We start from the raw sequence: 22421 nt of genomic DNA, 5'->3' as shown, positions 1-22421 counted from the left end.
ACGCCCCTAATGTTTTCCATTTTCTTTTAGCCAACGGTCCAGGTAAACTATTTCCAGCCGTAGTCTTCTGTAACATATTACACTTAAAATTTAAACGTAAATGCATATATATTCCTGAAAGAATTTGAATGAATTTTCAACCAATTAAAATCTCCAGTTCTGCTGGAGTGATTTCAGCTACTAATCGGGTTCGACAGATATCCAAAATGGCTGCCACAGCTGTCAACTTGAAAATCTAATGTGCGTCGTCCGTCGTCCGTCGTGCGTCCGTAAACAATTTACATTTTCAATTTCTTCTCCAAACCCTTGAACAAATTTCAATGTAATTTTGCAGAAGCCTTCCATGGCCAAAGTTCAAACATAATTGTGAAGTATGTGGTCCCCAGCCCCCAGGGGCCTGAGAAGAAGGCCAAAAAGGGTCAAATTGACTAAAATTTCAAAAGTCTTCTTCTCAAGATCCAGATATGGTAGAATCATACGGTGCTCTACCAAATTTGTGAATTTCATGACCCTGGAGTCTCACGTTTCCCCCTGGGGAGGGGGTAAACTTTACTATAGTTTATGTTTATGTAGGGAAATCACATTTACATATGTAGATCAACATTTGTTTAATTTCCATTGGAATTAATTCAATATAACATGTTGATAACTTCAGTCAGTGTGCTAAATTTTCTTCATTTTCCTTGTTTAGAATCAGAGGTGCTAGTTTCAAATACTTTTCAGTTTTAAATCTGTATGCTAGATATTGAATAGGGTGGTTTTATTGTGTTTTTTTGTAACTTTGAATAATATTTCTGTTGATGTTTTAAAAACAAAGTCGACAGGGATCATATAAAATATAGGGAAGGAGACGACCAGAGTAACTTCCGGATTAGTTCTAGTAATAGGTCCTCTTTCGGCGTCAATGTTTGTGCATGATTAATTTTGGGCCTGATAGGAAAAACAAGATGGTTGCCCCAGCAGCGATCTTGGATAATTCAACATTCAACATTTGTTTAATTTCCATTGGAAGTAATTCAATTTGGGTTAGCATTATCAGTATTGGATAGCAGTTTGATGGTATGCACATATCAGTCCTGACTGACCCCCTGGGGCTGATGGGCTGGGCCAAAAGGGTCGAATTGACTGAAATTTCAAAACCCTCTTCTCAAGACCGAAATATGGTAGAATCAAATACTCTTCATAGATGGAAGTGTTTTAAGGTGCTCTACCAACATTGTGAATTGTATGACGCTAGGGTATCACGTTAACCCCTTGGGGGTGGGGTGTCTAAATTGATTATGGTTTATATTGGCAAATGATACTTTGGATATAACATGTTGATAACTTGGTTGGAATTATAACCCTGAGTTGACAGTTTGATACTTTGACAATTTTTATCCAGCCCTACCCCCAAGGGCTGTAGGGCGGGGCCCAAAGAAGTCAGTATGCTAAAATTTCTTCATTTTCCTTGTTTAGAATCAGAGGTGCTAGTTTCAAATACTTTTCAGTTTTAAATCTGTATGCTTGATATTGAATAAGATGGTTTTATCGTTTTATGTCATTTTGAATAATATTTCTGTTCCTGTTTTAAAAACAAAAATCAACTCTCTGTATAAATATATCAGAACGCGGGTGACCGTTAAGGTCCATGGGCCTCTTGTTACAGTAAAGTATGATTTTGAGCCTAGTGTAGTAAGTTTGGAAAGTATAAAGGCATTTTTGAATGGACCATCTGTGAGAGAATGTTTGACCGGGAATGTAAATTTAAACAAATATGCAGGAAGGAGGAAGGAAACAAGATATGAAAACGAATGTCCGGTAATGAGACCAGAGTAAGGCTCGGGGATCTGGACTATGTATACAGGGTCTAGAAAGGAGACAAATACGGATACGACTTAATATAGAGATCAGAATAAGGGAAATCAGAATGGAACGTTTGGGTGTTAGGATTTACTATATGATAACGGCGTTGGAATTACGAAGGACACGAAAAGATGGAAAATAGGGCAAAGTAGTCAGTGTGCGAAAATTTCTTCATTTTCCTTGTTTAGAATCAGAGGTGCTAGTTTCAAATACTTTTCAGTCTTAAATCTGTATGCTAGATATTGAAAAAGTTGTTTTTATTGTTTTTTGTCACTTTGAATAATATTTCTGTTTATGTTTTAAAAACAAACAAAGTCGACAGGGATCATATTAAATATAGGGAATGAGACGACCAGAGTAACTTCCGGATTAGTTCTAGTAATAGGTCCTCTTTCGGCGTCAATGTTTGTGCATGATTAATTTTAGGCCTGTTAGGAAAAACAAGATGGTTGCCCCAGCAGCCATCTTGGATAATTCAACATTTAACATTTGTTTAATTTCCATTGGCAGTAATTCAATGTGGGTTAGCATTATTAGTATTGGATAGCAGTTCGATGGTATGCACATATTAACCCTGACTGACCCCAAGGGACTGATGGGTGGGGCCAAAAAGTTTCGAATTGACTGAAAATTGTAAACATCTTCTTCTAAAGACCCAGATATGGTAGAATCCAATACTCTTAAGGTGCCCTACCAAAACTGTGAATTTTGTGACCCTGGGGAGGGGGTAAACTTTACTATAGTTTATATAGGGTAATCACATTTTGGACCAACATTTGTTTAATTTCCATTGGAAGTAATTCATTATGGTTAGCAATATCGGAATTTGGATAGCAATTTGAATTGTCAGTTTCCCATGGTCCCTACGTGTGTGTACGTATTCAATATTTAAGAATGATCAGATAAATAAAATGGCCGACAGGCGGCCTTATTCGAATTTGACGGTTAGAGTTTGTTATCACTAGTTCTCAGAAAGTTCTCGAAGAGTTCTTTCTCAATTTCATATGAAAGTTCCTCTTGTTCTTAAGTTGTGTGTGTTATTAGACTGATCGCTAAAACAAGATGGCTGACTAGCGGACATCTTAAATTTGACGGTTCAGGTTTGTTTTCATACTTCTCAGAAAATACTGGAGGGATGTTTCTCAAATTTAATATGTAGGTTTCCTTTTATCTCTAGTTGTGCATGTTTACTTTTGAGACTTATCAGATGAACAAAATGGCCGCCTGAGGGCCACCTTGGATTTTGACAGATCAGGATCGATTACTCAATTTCTCAGAAAGTTATTGAGGGATCTTTCTATGGAGGTTTCCTTTGATCACTAGTTATGCATGTTTACTTTTGAGACTGGTCGGATAAACAACATGGCCGTCAGGCGGTCCTCTTGGATTTTGACATTTAAGGTTTTGCGGAGTGCAGGAATGTTTTCTTTTTTGGTTGTCCTAATGATTGAGAATGGTTTTTTTTATTGTTGTGTTGTCTGGTTTGTTAACAGGTATGAACTTGAATTAATATTCTATGTAGTTTTAATATGCGTTGCGTGATTGTTGAAGTCGGTGTTTGCTGGACAGTAGTTTTTGCAGGAATGTTTTGTTTTACGATTCGTGAAGTGTTGATTTGAATTGGTTCGTAGTATAATGGTTTGGCCTGTTTGTTAATTTGCAGTGATGTTCAGTTTGGTGAGGTTCTGTTTTCTCATTTAACTTTGTAATGGATGTAGATGTTCTTGGTTGTTTACGGATTCTTTTCCGTCTGATATATATTTCTGTGTATACATTATTGTTGTCTACTTTTCCTTTGGGTGGCGCTGTTTCTATTTTGTTAATAATTACTATTCTGTTTTTGAGTTAGGTCAGGTGCTTGGGTGTGATCGCCTCGTTTTGATTTGTTGATGATTTGTGTGCGCGAGTTGTTAAATGTTAAGTAAATGTTGATGCTAAGTCCTGTTTTTATCTGACGGATATGTTTGACAGTTAATAATGAAAATCTCCGCGACGGACCAAATTAACTGTTCACCAACTGATTTATAGAGAGCAATGTCGGCTAGTTGGTTCACTGCTCTTTCAGTCACGGAAGGCTTATTATACGGAATGTGGCAAGGATAAAAGACAACTTTTTAGACTCACCAAAAACCTAATGGGACAGAAAGGTGAAATTATCCTACCAAGCTGTAATTCTGAAAAAGACTTAGCAAGCAAGTTCAGTGATTACTTTCTGAATAAAATCAGCTCAATCAGGAAAAATATTACCGAAGTGAACACCTCTGCTGACATTGACATCTCTGTCATGACTGCTGACATTGCATTTGATGGGGAACCATTGACAAAGCTCTCACCAACAACCCAGGACGAGTTGCGCAACATTATCATGACCTCGCAATCGAAGTCCTGTGAGCTTGATCCACTGCCTACAGACCTATTAAAGCAATGTCTTGAAGCACTGCTTCCTTTGATTACCGCAATCATGAATAAATCATTGGTTGAGTCAAAGGTTCCATTATGTTTCAAGAAGGCACATGTCAGACCATTGTTAAAAAAGCCTGGAATGGACAAGGAGGAGTTGAAAAACTACCGCCCAGTTTCAAATCTGCCTTTTCTGTCTAAGATCTTGGAGAAGGTTGTGTCCCGGCGTTTAGAGGTTCATCTCCATGCAAACAGTCTCCATGACAACATGCAATCGGCCTACCGCATGGGACACTCTACTGAGACGGCCCTCCTACGTGTACATAGTGATATAGCTTCTGCATTGGATAACAAGTGCAGAGCGGTGCTTGTCATGCTGGACTTGTCAGCTGCATTTGACGTCATCGACCATGGCATACTTTATAAACGTCTGGAATACTCTTATGGAGTGACTGATACCGCACTATGCTGGATACAGTCATACCTGAGTGAACGACGACAGTGTGTTGCCATCGGATCTGCCACCTCACATGACAAAGTACTAGATTTCGGGGTTCCTCAAGGGTCGGTGTTAGGACCACGAAAATATTGTATGTACTCCAAACCGATTGGAGAGATTTGTCGTCGCCATAGCCTTCGCTATCATTGCTATGCTGATGACACACAAATTTACATGGTCATAAAACCACAGGACAGTTGGAATACAGTCTCAGAAAGTCTGGAAGCTTGTCTGACAGATATCAGTATCTGGATGAACGCCAACATGCTTAAACTTAATCAGGAAAAGACGGAACTAATCGTCTTTTCCCCAAAGTGTCAGCAAACAATGGCTCTCCAGCTCAAGGTTGGTGCCAGAACTATTGAGACTGTTCCAGCTGTTAAAAACCTAGGGGTATACTTTGACAGTTCTCTGAACATGGAGAAACAAGTGAACGCTATTGCCAAATCCTGTTACTACCAGATCAGGAACATCGGCTGTATTCGGCAGTTTCTAACTGCAGATGCATGCAAGATTTTGGTGCATTCACTTGTTACCTCTCGGTTGGATTATGGTAACGCCCTGCTCTGTGGTATATCTGACAAACTACCTAGTCGTCTGCAGAGGGTCCAGAATACTGCAGCACGTCTAGTTACTCGTACTCGAAATAGAGAGCACATCACACCTGCGCTTTATTCGTTGCACTGGTTACCTGTACGATACAGGTCGCAGTACAAAATTCTGGTATACACATACAAGGCACTGAATGGAACAGCTCCTCAGTACCTACAGGAACTTGTTACCCTGTATCAGCCGTCAAGATCACTGCGGTCGGAGTCAGAATCTTTGTTGTGTGTCCCAAAATCTCGTACTGTGACCTACGGAAACAGATGCTTTGGGAGGGTTTCGGCTACGTTGTGGAATAGCTTACCATCTGCTATTAGGAAGTCAAATACCCTGGCCAAGTTCAAGAGGGACATAAAAACTCACCTCTTCACGTCTGCATTTTAGAATCTTTGCAAAGACGTCATGTAAATACCACCCTTTTATTTGTTCAATTATGTGCACATTGCTTGTTAAATGTATGAAAGTGATTGCAAGCCTTTGTTGTTTGTTTTCACAATCATAACCATTACTGTTATTCATAAGTTGTAAAGCGCCTTAGAGTAATTTTACAAATTATATAGGGCGCTTTATAAATGCTGTATGTTATTATTATTATTATAGTTAATATAAAGAAGGTTGAAATTTCTTACTACATTGTATGAAGGCAATTGCATTGTTCCTATTTATATGGGATTTAAGCATGGCTATTTCTGGTTTCTTATTTACATTTGGTAAGCGGTGGTCTGTAACATGCTCTTATTGTGAAGTTCAATATCATTGCATAAATATTTCCCAGTCAAGCAGCATAACTAAGGACAAAGTCACACAGGAGTACTCCTGGCAATCACTGAAAAATGTATGGTGGTTAACCTGATTTGTTTTGTTGGTAGCATTGCTGTAAGGATTTTTATTTGAAATGAAGTTGAACCAGGGCGTCCCGGGCTAGTTGTGTCGTCTGATACTCAAGACATATAGTTGTGTATGTACTACAGCATTGTAACAGCTAAGAGTTGGGTTTTTTGACGCACTCACTAGTCTAGCAACTTTGAGAACGGTCAGTGGCTTGATGGATCCCCGCCTGTACAGTACAATTCGTGGTAGCTGGGAAATACCATGCTGGGTCAGTTCCCGGTGGTTAGGGAGGGTGGAGTGAAACACGTTCGGTAAATATTGAAGGCTAACTGGATTATCCAGGTCAAGTTTCGGGAAGACATTTCTCGAAGGGGGAAACAAATATTGAGGGGAAAATGTTGCCATACTTGCAAGCTAGTTTTTCCCCATTAGTGTTGGAGAGTTTCAGCTGATTCTTTTGTTTTGTGTTATACTATAATAAAGTGTTTGGCCAGTCGTTAGATTGACTTTATCATGTTCGATTTTGTGGTGTTTAAAACGTTCGTGTGTTTACTGATATCTCTGTGTGTAGCCAATTGGCTTTGTTTTTAGTCCAACAAGTAGGAGCGATATTGAGAACGGATAATACTGTGTTTATGTTGTGAAGTGTTTGACTGGTGCCTTTGTACTTTCCTGTGTGGTTCAATCTTGTTCGTTAGGGACCGGATGTTGGCAGAGAGAATGACAAAACATTCGATGGTGGGAAATATTAATCAATGATAGAGAGAGGAAATAATTTTACAGAATGGCATACAAAGTGTTATTGGTGCGTAATTAAGAGGTCTAACGACACTTAAGTTTTATTTTTTCCTGGAAAAGAAAAGTTCATTTTGTTAATTAAACACGACAGATTTTTAAACGAGTTTGAAGATATTTGGGAATTTGTTTTAAATTTTAACTATATTTTGATATATAAGGGCCTGAAGATATCTGTGCGTCAATTAATCAGGAAAGTTTTAACTCAGAGAAAATAGTTACTTTAACAAATATATCTGTAAACGCTACGTTAATACTTAACAGGGGGAGGCCAGGTACAAATATTCAGATACAAAACCAGGTACAAATGTTCAGGTACAAAGCCATATACAAATATTCAGGTACAAGGGCAGGTACAAATATTCAGGTACAAAGCCAGGTACAAATATTCAGGTACAAAGCCAGGTACAAATATTCAGTATTAATTGAAAACGAAGTTTAGCCTACTGCTTCCAAACATGACGGTGATTTAATATCTTGTTTTTTAAACCTTGTCTGCTGATAGTTATTATTCCAATAAACACTTTTCAAAAATACTGCTCTCTAAATCTTAACTTCTTTTGTTTATTATTTATCTAAATCTGAACTGCTGAAATTCATTCCAGTATTAGAGCTGCTAATTTTAAAAATCATGTTGTTTAAATCACAGCTGGTATTTTTTCAGTCAATTATTTATATTGATACAGTGTAAGTTTGAAAATCATAATCTTTAAATATAAGCTGCTGATGTTAAGTTAGTTATACCAATTGCTAACTTTTAATATCGGGATTATAATTGCAAAATAACTATAAAGAGATGGTAGGTCGTAATTGCACCAATACTTTTTCATCATCATTAGATGGTGGGCTTTTCAAATCATCCTTGATTAAACCCTCTAGGTCACCAGTCTGCAACAAACACCAAGATGTTGATATTTATTCATCACTAGCCGTCACCAGTCTGTATTAAATGCCCCGTAGTTATTCTTGATACAACATTAACTGTCACCAGGCTATAATCATTAACATGTAGATCATCTTGTTTCAACCTTATCTGTCAACACTCTGAATGTATTACCCAGTAGCTCATCTTGATACAACAGTATCTGTCTATATTCAATACCTAGTGCATGAAGCTACAATCTCGATTCAACCCAATCCGTCACTTATTATTATTTAATACTTAGTAGCTCATCTTGATACAACATTATCCGTCACCAGGCTATATTCATTACCATGTAGAGAATCTTGTTTCAACCTTATCTGTCAACAGTCTGAATGTATTACCCAGTAGCTCATCTTTATACAACAGTATCTGTTAACAGTCTGAAATCAATACCTAGTACTATATTTGTAGCCAATCTTGATTCCATTCAATCCGTCATTTATAAATATTTAATACCAAGAAGATAATCCTGATACAGTATTACCTGTCAACAGTCTGAATGTAATACCCAGCAGCTCATTTTGATTCAACATAATCCGTTAGCACCTTATACGTAATACGAAGTAGCTAATCTTGATTCAAACCTCAGGTTTGTAATTACAACCAAGTAGTTAATCTTGTTTACCATATCTGTCACCAGACAGTATTTTTACCCAGTATTTTATCTTGATTCAATTCATCTTTCACAAGTCTGTTTTACCCAGCAGCCGATCTTGATTCAACCATATCCGTCACCATTCTATATTTAAAACCAAGTTGTTAATCTTGCTTTAACCTTTTTCTGTCAGAGATCTGTATTATTTACTGAGTAATTAAACTAGGTTCAACTCTAATTTGATTCAACCATATATATCTCCAATTTGTATTTAATACTCAGCAGCTAATCTTGAATCAACCCTCTTAGTCAAAAGTCTGTATTGAATATCCCTGTAGTAGTTGATCTTGATTCAACCCTATCCATCACCAGTCTATACTTTTATATAATACCGTTTATTTAATCATGATTCAACACTATCTGTCGCCGGTCTGTCTCATATACGGAGTAATTTATCTTAACACAATCCGTCACAGGTTTCTTTTTTACCGCGTATTTAATTTGATTCAACCTTATCCGTCAGCACTTTGTATTTTATACCGAGTAGTTAATCTTGATTCAACCTTATCCATCACTAGCCTGTATTTAATTTTCACTAGCACTATCACTCGCCAGTTTGTCTAATATACGTAGTAGTTAATTGAAACACTATCTGAAAGAACCCTGTAATTGAAGTGTACCCTGAACGAAAATAGAAATGAATATATTATTTTTATATATGATCCAAAAACAAAAATATCGAAAACAGCATAAAAATCGGTCATCCCAATACCGAGATATTGACATGTAAATTGTACAATTTTCACCTGTCCTTCTTCTTCTAATTGGCATAATCGTGTCTCGCGGAGAGTTGGCCTCTATCAGCTGTAACGTCAAAAGTTTAACGCCTGTAGCGGTCACCATCGAAGGAATAGGCGATATCGAGAACAGCCATGGTCAAACAGCGTCAGATTGCGAAGTAATATTTGTTTTAGCTTTGAGGAATATTATGTAGACGGTTTTCAGTCATATAAAATTTGCCAGAATTTCCAGACAGTGAGTTTAATGGAAATAGGCTAACATAGACTGGTAGCATTGCATGTCCGGATTCTAAGCACTGATGGGATTTATTTTTTTAAATGAACGAGTTTGAGGGAAATTAAACAGAAATAGTCTCAATGTTGTCGATCAAAGATCAAAAAAATGTATAAGCAGGGATGTATATATTACTATAAGGATCAATTTCAAGAAAAATATTAATAAATGAAATGCATAAGTTCTCTCACAGAGTCACATTATATGCAAACCACAATCAGTACAACTGCATCACTCGACAGTTGAAAGTCAGAAACGAGGCAAATAATGCTGGACCTTGCTAAGCACATTATATATCTGATCAAGTGGTTTATTGATAAATTACTTATCTTTGTGAGACTTGAACGGACAGGTTCTCCCTCTGCAATATTCTAAGAAGTGTTGTGCATATTTATTATGTGCTAAATTCCTTGGATTGCATAAAGAATAAAAACGTTTCAAGTTTTATGACTGGGAGTAAAAAAAACAGGGTTGCTGCTCAATTTGAGTATAACTTATAGTACCTGTGCATTTTTTTGTCAATTCCAATCGTATATCTACATATTGTAAAGAAAGGGGTGCGGTGCGCCTACTTTAATTTGACTCGATTTTTAATCAATTGTTTTGTGTTGCATATAGGTGTTCATCAAATTTTCTTAACATCAATTTATTAATAAATAGTATATTATTTACAGACACAAGATAAACAAATTAGGTAAAAAAATAAATATTTCCATTTAGATAGCATCCAACATACCGTTTGCCTCCTATGGAGGAACTTATTTCATTATTAGCAAAACGTTCAGGGTACTCTTTAAAATGTAGTAGTTAATCTGTATTTATTACGCAGAAGTTCATCTTGATTGAATTATATTCGTAACCTGTATGTATGTATAACCCAGTAATTAATATTGATTCTATATTATCAGTCAACAAACTTCGTTTGTTACCCATAGTTAATCTTGATTCAACCTTATCCGTTACATTAACAATCTGTGTTTAAAAGATAATCTTGATTCAACCCCATTAGTCACCATTCTGTATTTACTACCCGATAGTTAATCCTGATTCAATCCGCTCAATCACAAATCTGTATTTAATACCTAGTAGTGAATTTTGATTTAACCTATCTTCACAAGTCTGTTTTAATACCCGGTAAGTAATCTTCATTCAACCCTATCAGTTACCATTCTATCTTTACTACCCAGTAGTAAATGATTCAACCCTCTCAATCACAAATCTATATTTGATACCCAGAAGTGAATCTTGATTCAACCTAACGGTCACATCTAATATCCAGTTATTAATTTCGATGCAACCCTATCAGTCACAAGTTTGTATGTTATTAGCTAACTTAGATTCAACCCTATCAGTCACAAGTTTGTATGTTATACCGATTAGCTAATTTAGATTCACCCCTATCAGTCACAAGTTTGTATGTTATACCTATTAGCTAATTTAGATTCAACCCTACCAGTCACAAGTTTGTATGTTATACCGATTAGCTAATTTAGATGAAACCCTATCAGTCACAAGTTTGTATGTTATACCTATTAGCTAATTTAGATTCAACCCTACCAGTCACAAGTTTGTCTGTTATACCGATTAGCTAATTTAGATTCAACCCTATCAGGCACAAGTTTGTATGTTATACCGATTAGGTAATTTAGATTCAACCCTATCAGTCACAAGTTTGTATGTTATTAGCTAACTTAGATTCAACCCTATCAGTCACAAGTTTGTATGTTATTAGCTAACTTAGATTCAACCCTATCAGACACAAGTTTGTATGTTATACCGATTAGCTAATTTAGATTCACCCCTATCAGTCACAAGTTTGTATATTATACCGATTAGCTAATTTAGATTCAACCCTCCCAGTCACAAGTTTGTATGTTATACCGATTAGCTAATTTAGATGCAACCCTATCAGTCACAAGTTTGTATGTTATTAGCTAACTTAGCTTCAACCCTATCAGTCACAAGTTTGTATGTTATTAGCTAACTTAGATTCAACCCTATCAGACACAAGTTTGTATGTTATACCGATTAGCTAATTTAGATTCACCCCTATCAGTCACAAGTTTGTATATTATACCGCTTAGCTAATTTAGATTCAACCCTATCAGTCACAAGTTCGTATGTTATACCGATTAGCTAATTTAGATTCAATCCTATCCGTCACCAGACTGAATATTATTAACCAGGATTTTTTCGTGATTCACCCCTATCAGTTACCATTCTATATACATTACCCAGTAGTGAATCTTGATTCAACCAACTCAATCAGCAATCTGTATTTAATACCCAGCAGTTAGTCGTAATTCAAACTATAGGTTACAAGTCTGTATCTTATATCCAGTAGTTAATCTTGATTAAACCCTATCAGTCAACAATCTGTATTTAATACAAATGCAGTAGTTAATCTTGATGTAACCCAATCCGTCACCAGTTTTGGTAGTTAATATTGATTCAACATTATACGTCACCAGTCTGTACGTAGGTACCTAGTAGCTAATCTGGTTCAACCCTATCAGTCACATGCTTTACTTTTTTACCAAGTAGTTCATCTTGATCGCATACTGTCCGTCAACAGTGTGTATTTATTACCGAGAAGTTAATATGGATTCAAACAATCTTCGTTCAATACCAATAGTAAATCTAAATTGATCCTCATCCGATACGTTACCAGTCTCTGCTAAATACTCAGTAGTCACAAGAAATTAATTTTGATTTAACTATTTCAGTCAACAGTCGGTTTCTTATACCTAGTTGTTAATCTTGATTGAACCCGTTCAGTCACAAGTCTGTATTTAATACCAAGTAGCTAACCATGCTTTAACTCGATCCGCAACCAGTCGGTTTCTTATACCCTGTACTTAACCTTGATTCAACCCGCTCAATCAAAAATCTGTTAATATTCAGTAGTTACTCTCGATTCAACCCTGTCCGTCACCAGTAGGTACGTCATACCCAGTAGTTAGTCTTGAATAAACACTGACAGTGACAAACCTGTATGTGTTACCCATGCAGTAGTTATTCTTGATTCAACCCATTCCGTCACCTGTCTGTATATATAACCCAGTAGTTATTCTTGATTCAACCCATTCCGTCACCTGTCTGTATTTATTACCCAGTCGTTAATCTTGATTGAACACTATCAGTCATCAGTCTGTATCAAATACTCATGCGGTACTCAAACTTGATTCTAGAACAATCCTTTAAAAGTCTGTTTATAATGCCGAGTAGTTAATCCTGATTTAAACTTATTCGTCACCTGTCTGTATTATATACTAAATAATTTATCTTGATTCAACACTATTTAATACCAATGCAGTAGTTAATCCTGATACAACCCAATCCGTCACCAATATGTATAAGATATCCAGCAGATAATCTTGAGTCAACCTTATCAGTCACAAGTTTGTATTTATAATCCAGTAGTTAATCTTGATTCATCACTATTAGGTCACCAGTCTGTAATTGATACCCAGTAGTTAATCTTGACTCAACCCCATAGCTATCCGTCGCCAGTATCTGCGTAATACATAATGGTAAATCTTAATTCAACCTATCCGTCCCAAGTTTGTATTAATTTAACCAGATTTTAATCTTGATTGAACCTTATAGCTTTATATCCGTCACCAGTCTGTACGTAATATCCAGTAGCTAATCTTGATTCAACCCTATCGGTCACCAGTCTGTATCTATTTCCCAGTAGCTTATCGTGATTCAACTCTATCGGTCTCCAGTCTGTATCTAGTTCCCAGTAGCTAATCGTGATTCAACCCTATCGGTCACGAGTCTGTATCTATTTTCCAGTAGCTTATCGTGATTCAACTCTATCGGTCACGAGTCTGTATCTATTTCCCAGTAGCCAATCGTGATTCAACTCTATCGGTCACCAGTCTGTATCTAGTTCCCAGTAGCTAATCGTGATTCACCTCTATCCGTCACAAGTTTGAATTTATTCCCAAACAGCAAATCTGTGTTCAACACGATTCGTCACCAGTCTGTACGTAATATCCAGTAGCTAATCTTGATTCATCCCTACCGGTCACCAGTCTGTATCTATTTCCCAGTAGCTAATCGTGATTCAACTCTATCCGTCACAAGTTTGAATTTATTACCAAACAGCAAATCTGTGTTCAACCCGATTCGTCACCAGTCTGTACGTAATATACAAAAGGTAATCTTGAATCAACACTGTGAGTCACAAATCTTTATTTGATACCTATGAATTATTTAATCTTGATTCAGTCCAATCCGTCACCAGTCTGTATGTATCACCGAGTAGTTAGTCTTGATTCCAACCAATTCATCGTGAGTTATTCGAACCATAGTTGTTTATCTTTATATCGTTATTCAACCAGCTCAGTCACAAGTCGGCGTTTAATACACAGTGGTTAAACCCTATCATGCACCAGTCTGTATGTGATACCAAGTATTTAATCTTGACTCAACCCTATCCGTCACCAGTCTATACGTTATATCCGGTAGTTAATTTTGAGTCAATCCAATCCGTCACGAGTTTGTACGTTATAACCAGTAGTTAATCCTTATTGAACCTAATTCGTCACAAGTTTGTATTTATTACCTAAAAGTTAATATTGATTCAACCCTACCCGCCACCAGTCTATACGTAATACCCAGTACTTCATCCTTTTTTTATACAACCTCATCCGTTACGTTTCCAGTATGTGTTTGATACCCAGAACCTCATTTTGATTCAACCCTATCAGTCATCACTCTGTATTTACCACCCAGTAGTTAATCTGGATTCAACCCTTTCTGTCACGAGCTAGTATTTGATACTCAGTAGTTAGTTTTGGTCCAAACATACCGGTCAGCAGTTAAAATTAGATGTTTTATCCTTAGCACTGCAATGGTATTATGTCGTAAAGGATAATTTATTATTCTATTAACTAGATAATATCCGATCATTCTATTTCAAAGCCTTTTGTTGATACTAAATCAATGTCTTTACCAACGTTAACCCATATGTTATTCTCTATTGAAGAATCCAACTTGACATGCCGTGATGTAAGCTTTCCTTAAGCCTTTGCGGCTATGGAGGACCTCCAGACATACCGGGCCAGGATCGGTCTGTTCCGACACCGCCTTGCCAGTAAACGAAACGTACCCCCACACAAACGGGCGTCATGTAGAAAACGTGAGCAGAAACGGAGGCAAGACCGGACCAAACTGAAAAAAATTCGCGTGGGATCTGCCACAAAACTGAATCCGGTCGCAAGCTCAGGAAAGATGACCTTGGGTATTACACGTCGTTTTGCCATAATCGTTATAGCCATTCTCCTCATGGCAGGTCTTACTTCCGGCCATATGGACACTGGTCAATTCTTTACGGAAAATGAGTTACATACTAATTTCCCAGAAAGTCATGTGATTGGCAAATGTTTTACCCTGACACTCCAGCAAAACTACGTCATCCCTTCGTCCATGTGTGATTGTCTCCTTGGTAACGCCGGTGTACATGCGTACAATGGAAACCCTCGGACACCTGTCAGCAATGATGACACAGTCATGTAATTATGTTTAATCATTTCTGATTTTGTACTGTAATTGTGCACACATGGTTGAACTATCTCAAATTATTGTACCCCTTAGTATTAGCTAATATCTGTAAATACATTGGTACTTTAACATATGTCATATTATTTAGGTTTCGATTGACAATATCTACTAAGGTCACCTGCCAGTGACATTATACCATGACAAGCATAAGACAAGGAGAATAAGACCATAATAAGACCATCTAGTGTAAGTGTTGTTGTATAGCTATAGTCCATACCTTCAATGTATTTACACATCTTACATTTCATTGCAGTGATATGGAAGTGCACGCATTCACACCGTCTGGTAAGAACTCTTTTGTAAAGAACTGTTATATAATCCCTTTCATTTAAAGATTCGCAATTGATACATTGAAACAAACTGCAGTTATAATGTTTTTAAAGAATTACATACAATTGGTATAAGCATAGACAATGTAGTAATTCTAACAGTGTAGACAATATGAGGTTGTCAAATTTTCGGAAGAACCTGCTCATTTATCGAGCCATAGAAAAGCACAGGACACTTACATTACTTATAAACAAAATAGGAATATAATAGGACATAAGTCATCTTTAAATACAATAAGCCCCTCGGATAACGTAAACCAAGGCAGAATATAGCTGATAGCATCGTTTATCAATCATACTGTGTGTGTCCTTTCCTAAATATGATAGTAAACGTACAGAAAATAAATAATCACAGGCAATCGTATTAAAATTGGAACTTCGCATCGCTCCCATTTATTCGCTTCCATGGGAGATATCAGTAAACGGGAGCGATGCGAAGATCTAGTTGTAATCAGATTGAATCTCAAGAAAATTGATTTTCGAGGCCTTTTGCTGTGATAAAGCTCTTCAGGAAAATGATTTTTTGAAGGTACAAACGTTATCGAAGGTTGATTGTAGCTTCAAAATAAAATCATTCTCCTGAATAGCTGTATGGTAGCGAAATGCCTCAAGAATTGATATTCTTTTGAGTATTAGCTCACCATCAGATCATTCAAATCATCCTTCGTCCGTGAACCGTGGTCCGTCCGTCCGTCTTTCGTCCTTAAACAGTTCTTGTTATCACTATTTCTCATAAAGAATTGGAGGGATCTTTCTTAAATTTCATAATTAGGTTCACCTTGGTTCTAAGTGATCGAATAGAGAAAACGGCCGACAGGTGTCTATCTTGGATTCTGACAGTAGAGGTTTGTTGTTGCTGTTTAGTTTTGCGACCTGACAAAAGAGCACCAATCTTGAATTTTAAAAGTGAAAGACAGTTATCGCTATTTCTCAGAAATCACTAGACAGATATTTCTCAAATTTCATATGAAGATTTCCCTTGGTTCTTTATTGTGCACGTTATATTTTGAGAACAATTATAAAAACAAGATAGCTGCAAGAACCACAAAAGATAAAAAAAAAATATATATAAAAAAATGAAAAAAAAACAAATAACATAATCATTCAAGTTTCGAACATAATTGTACTTGGTAAAAAGGACTACAATAGGATGGAGGTAGTAGGCAGTTGTAATAGGATGAAGCTAGTAAACAGTGGTGATAGGATGAAAGTAGTATATGGTCGTAATATGATGAAGCTAGTAGGTAGTGGTAATAGGATAGCGTTAGTAGGCAGTCGTAATAGGATGTATCTAGTAGGCAGTCGTTATAGGATGAAGCTAGTAGGCAGTCGTTATAGGATGACGCTAGTAGGCAGTCGAAATAGGATGAAACTAGAAGGCAGTTGTATTAAGATGAAGCTAGTAGGCAGTCGAAATAGGATGAAACTATAAGGCAATTGTATTAAGATGAAGCTAGTAGGCAGTCGAAATAGAATGAAGCTAGAAGGCAGTTGTATTAAGATGAAGCTAGTAGGCAGTCGTTATAGGATGACGCTAGTAGGCAGTCGAAATGGGATGAAACTAGAAGGCAGTTGTATTAAGATGAAGCTAGTAGGCAGTCGAAATAGGATGAAACTAGAAGGCAGCTGTATTAAGATGAAGCTAGTAGGCAGTCGAAATAGAATGAAACTAGAAGGCAGTTGTATTAGGATAGAGGTAATAGGATGATTTTGTTATAGGATAGCGGCGGTATAGAAGTTTTTACAGCATGTCATCATCTCCTTATGGTAGAGGACCCTGTTAGCATGGCCACAACAACTAATTTAATGCATACAATAATTACATAACTCGCCCATTTTACTATGTCTTATGGCCATGTCATAAATATGGTATAACACAAATGTAATAAAAAAAAACGCAGGTACTACTTTTATTTAATCTACCACATGATAATTTACTTTTTTATTAAATGTTTATTTCATCATTGTCATAATTAATTTCATTGCATTTAAAACTGGTCATTACTAAAAAAAACTCGGAACCTACTTTGCACTGCGCAGAAAGATAATACTACAGTCGAAGTAATTTCAAATTATGAATGTTATGTGATGAAAATAATATTACATTCGTGTCCATGTCATGTTGAACTGATTCAACTCGTTCAATAATTTGATACGATACTCGACTAAATGTTCAGGTCATATAAAGTTATTGGATTCGTTTTATAAATTCAATATGACATGGACACTCGTGTAAAAACCTCTGTTTATTTGTTAAGTTTCAATTGAGAGAATACTCAAGTAAAAGAGGCTTAGAAATCATAGCAGTGTTGTGTGTTGTGATCGATATTACTTGATAATTGTAAAAGGATGATTACAGAATGTAGTTAAATTATTACAAAAGGACGGAGGAAGCGATGTTAAAGCAAAACCTAACATTTTAAAAGAACCGGTGTAGTATGGTAATATGAATGCTATGGAACCGATGTTGTATGGTAATATGAATGCCATGGAACCGGTTTCGTGTTTAAACATATAAACTTGATGTTTACATATGTTTCTATATTCTAGCAACATATCTTTCTGTCTATACATTCTTATTGTGTTTTTCGTGTTTTTAAACAAACTTAATCGACAAATGTAAAATTACAACACAATCCCGTATACAGGTAAACATAACCACTTTGTGCATGTACCTGGATCGTAGTTTTCTCCCCGCCTGGGGCCCTTACGTAACTCGTCGGGTAAGGCCGAATGTGTGAAAATCCAGGTTAAGGGGAGCTATAGGTAAACTAATGCAAATAACAAATACTATTAGTTACGGTCAAACGGTATCGCATATCAGATCTTTGTGTCAGGCACTGGTCAGGTAAAACTCCGGACACTCATAAAATTGTTATTTACCTGTTCTGTTACCTTGGTGCCAAACCCATTCTTGACAGCCTAACGGTCGCTGTAATACTATGTAACACGCATTGTGAAATTGTATAATCTTGATAATTGTGATGAGAAATTACAGATATATACACAGTGTACATTATCGCATACAAGCCTTCCGTATTTTTGTCATTCCGTAATTTTGATCTGCAAATGATACCACATCGCACAGTTGTGCGGAGAGAAGCGCACAACGGGGCGAACGATTGCTAAATCGCACAGTTGTGCGCACCATGTGTGGACGATGTGCGGACGGTGTTTGCACGATGTATGCACGGTGTGCGCACGCTATTTTTGGTGCGTTGTGCGGTCCCACAACTGTCTGGGGTAGAGAAATTTAGAGTGGGGCAGGGAGGCTTCAATTAACCATCATAGTGAAATGAAGGTTTTAAGCATATTTTTTTCTGTTTGACTTTTTCAAACCTAATCTGTTTTAGTTTACATCAGATTGAGGTCCTGAATATGAAAATCACAAAAAATAACTCTGGGGTAGAGAAATCGAGGGTAGGGCAGGAGGGCTTCCACTTCACCATTCTGATGAAATGAAGGGGTTTAGCAATGCTTTTTTTTTCATTTCACTTTTTTGAACCAAATCTGTTTTTGTTAACATCAGTTACATCAGCACAAAAGTTCAGTCTTTTGTAGAGGAATTTAGGGGTGGGCAAGGGGGGCCTCATTTCAACATAACGATGAAATGCAGGGTTTCAGTATTATTTCTGTTGATTTCCTTTTAACCAAATCTGTTTAAGTTTATATCAGTTTGATGTCCTGAATCTTTAAATCACAAACATTAGTTATGTGGTAGATATACTTACGGTGGGACAGGGGGGCTTTACTTCACAATTATGGTGAAATGAAGGTTTTTCGCAAAATGTACTCTTGGATAGAGACATTTAGAGTGGGCAGGGGGCCTTTACTTCATAATAATGATAAAATGAAGGGTTTTCAGCATATTTGTTTCTATTTGGCTTTTCTTAAAACATAGATGTTTTAGTTTATATCAGTTTGATGTCCTGGATAAAAATCACAAACATTAAGTCTAGGGTAGAGGAATTTAGGATATGGCAGGGGGTTTCACTTTACCATTAATGTGAAATGAAGGATTTTCGCGAGTTTTATCGATTTAACTTTTTTGAACCAAATCTGTTTTAGTGAAGATCATTTCGATGTTCTAAATATGAAAATCACAAACATTAATTTTTGGGTAGAGAAATTTAGGGTGGGGCAGGGGGGCTTCACTTCATCATCATGATAAAATGAAATGCATATTTTAAACTGTTTTGCTTTATTAAACCAAATATGTTTTAGTTTATACCAGATTGATATCCTGAATTAGAAACTCACAAAATTAAATCTAGGGTAGAGAAATTAAGTGTGGGGCAGGGAGGCCTCACTTCACTATTATGGTGAACTGAAGGGTTTTCAGCATTTCTTTTATTTTTTTTATTTTACTTTTTTAAGCCAAATCTGTTTTAGTTTATATTAGTTTGATGTCCTACAATGAAAATCACCAAAATTAAGTTTGGGGAAGAAACATTTAGGATGGGGCAGGTGGCCTTATTTCAACATAACGGTGAAATGAAGGGTTTTCAGCATTTTTCTAATTCACTTTTTTTAAACTAAATCTTTTTTAGTTTACATCAGTTTGATGTCCTGAAAATGAAAATCACAAAACCCCACCATTTATACAGAATTCAGTCCCCTTGGCCCAAGATTGCTTGAAACTAAATTAGGACAAAATCCCTGCATCACTATGGTAAAAAAAGGAATTTTAATTGTTTTATCTCTATTTTCCTTATTATGCCATGTTCATATGCCCCCAGGGGGACCACACCTACAGTTTATACAAAGTTGCATCCCCTTGGCCGATGATGCTTCAGACCAAATTGGGATGAAAACCCTTCATCCCTATGGTAAAAAAGGAACTTAAAAGATTTAAAGGTCTACCCTACCATTATGGTGAACTGAATTATCTCGCCCCATCCTAATTTTTCTCTCCCATACTTACTTTTTGTTATTTTCATATTCAGGACACCAAACTGATGTAAACTAAAAAAACAATTGCTGAAAACCTTGCCCACCTTAAATTTCTCTACCCTAGACTTAAACTTTTGTGATTTTCAGATAGAACAATCAAATTGAAGTAAACTAAAAAAAAAACACGAATGGAAAAAAGTATATTTCACCATTCTTCACAATACCATGCTACACCGGGATCATTGTTATATAACAGAGGTAATAGGGGCATTACATTAAATGGAGGTTATGACGGTATTAAATATATCTCAAGTGTATTATAAAAAATATCTATCCAGTTTAAGCTGTCCGTATAATATAATAGGCATATTATAAGAATATGAATTATCCACCTACAAATGTACTATAGATTATTATATTTAATCTAAAATTATGTTGCTTACATAGCCCTACATTGAAAACTCATTTTTACATTTAATAGAGGGTCAGCCGCTACAACCCTTCCTGGAAGTAGGCGGTGATGAGAGGTCAACAATAAACCAGGTAGGTATTATACTTGTAAAATTATCTTGATTATTTTACCATATCGCAGTACTAAAAACAAAAACATCCTCTAGTGCTCTGGGCCCATATTCATGTGAAGTATTTTTTTGGACTGGCTCGTGTAACAATGATGGCAACATTTCTAACTAGTATTCTTACTGAAGGTGATGCATTCAAATTTATTAAAGGTCACTGATTCAAATAAATATTTAAATAATTTCTTCTCGAGGTCAAGAAGTCTCAGATTCATGGTATTTGACAATTATGTAGCTCGGTTGGAATGCTAACAAATGAGGTCAATCAAATGACTTTGTTATTCAATCAAAGTCACAGATGTCAAATGTCAAAAGCCTTTCAATATCTTTTTTTAAAGTAAAAAAGACCTGGGATAATGACATTTGACAAGAATATAGCAGAGATGGAGGACTAACAATTTTTTAATGTGAATGATTTTAATCTTCAGTCAATGTCACATCGTTTAGTTATGTTAAAGTATTTAAATGACACCTTCTCGTGTTCTATAATACCTATAGTCATGCGTTTTGCCTCTTTGACTTTAATTGAAGGTCAACTGTTATTATCTTTAAAAAAATGATGGTCCTTCATCCCAGGGGGTGTTGTCTGAGTGCCAATACATTTACAAACATAGTACGTTTGCTTTATTTTTATGAAAAATAAAATCTCAGAAAATAAATCTCAATACAACTATAAATTATTTACTTACTTACTCAGTCCTTGCTATGCCTGATGGCATAAAGGGCGAGGACAAGTTTCCTCCACTCTTCTCTAATATTTGCTTTTCTTTCTTTTGTGCCCCAGGTGTATCCTCTTTCCTATTTTCATTTTCGATAGTTCGCCTTCACGTTGTTGTTGTTGGTCTACCACTTTTCCCTTTTCCCTTCTGGTGTCCATCTCAGGACTACCTTGGTCATGGCTTCAGATGATTTCCGCAGAACATGACCAAGTAACCTCCATCTGTTTTTAGCTCACCTGCCTGAAGTGCAAATGAGCTTATGCCGTACCGCGGTGTCAGTCTTCCGGCGTCCGGCGTCAACTTTTCCCTTTAAAAGCCTTTATCTCCTGAACGACTGATTGGATTTTAACTAAATTTGATATGAAGCATCATTGGGACCAGGGGGTCAATAGATAGAAATAAGGGTGTGGCCCCCTAGGGGGCCAGAGTTAGGGGCCAAAAATGGGAAAATTTAGAAAAAAATCCAAAAATCTTCTTCTCCAGTTCTAGAAATGCTAGAATCAAATATTACCTTTAGCTGTAAAGGCATTTGGGTGGTTTATACCATTTGTGATTTATATAGGAAATAGACATGACGGGTCATATCTTCCATTGTTTTGAAAATAATTTGTTCATATTTAAGAGAAATACTCATTGGTTGAGGAGGGTCTGCTGATATAAATCGTGTGAGCCGGCCCCCTCTAGGGGGCTGAATAAGGGGCTGAAAAGGGGGGAATTTAAGGAAATTTCAAAAATCTTCTTCTCCAGTTCTAGAAATG

At 36.4% G+C, this 22421-nt stretch overlaps 1 protein-coding gene across 1 annotated transcript in view; it reads left to right on the top strand.

Moving 5' to 3' along the window:
* LOC110442215 overlaps positions 1-22421 on the top strand; it is a 44731-nt gene that overhangs the window by 546 nt on the left and 21764 nt on the right. Inside the window, exons 2-4 of the mRNA XM_021485708.1 lie at positions 14570-15095; positions 15398-15429; positions 20848-20909. Of these exons, the coding sequence (XP_021341383.1) occupies positions 14620-15095; positions 15398-15429; positions 20848-20909 (570 nt within the window). The 5' untranslated portion in view covers positions 14570-14619. The remainder of the gene's footprint in view (positions 1-14569; positions 15096-15397; positions 15430-20847; positions 20910-22421) is intronic.

The sequence above is a fragment of the Mizuhopecten yessoensis genome, unplaced genomic scaffold, assembly GCF_002113885.1.
Source record: "Mizuhopecten yessoensis strain PY_sf001 unplaced genomic scaffold, ASM211388v2 scaffold716229, whole genome shotgun sequence".
Lineage (NCBI taxonomy): Eukaryota > Metazoa > Mollusca > Bivalvia > Pectinida > Pectinidae > Mizuhopecten > Mizuhopecten yessoensis.
This window is presented reverse-complemented; position numbering and strand designations above follow the sequence as displayed.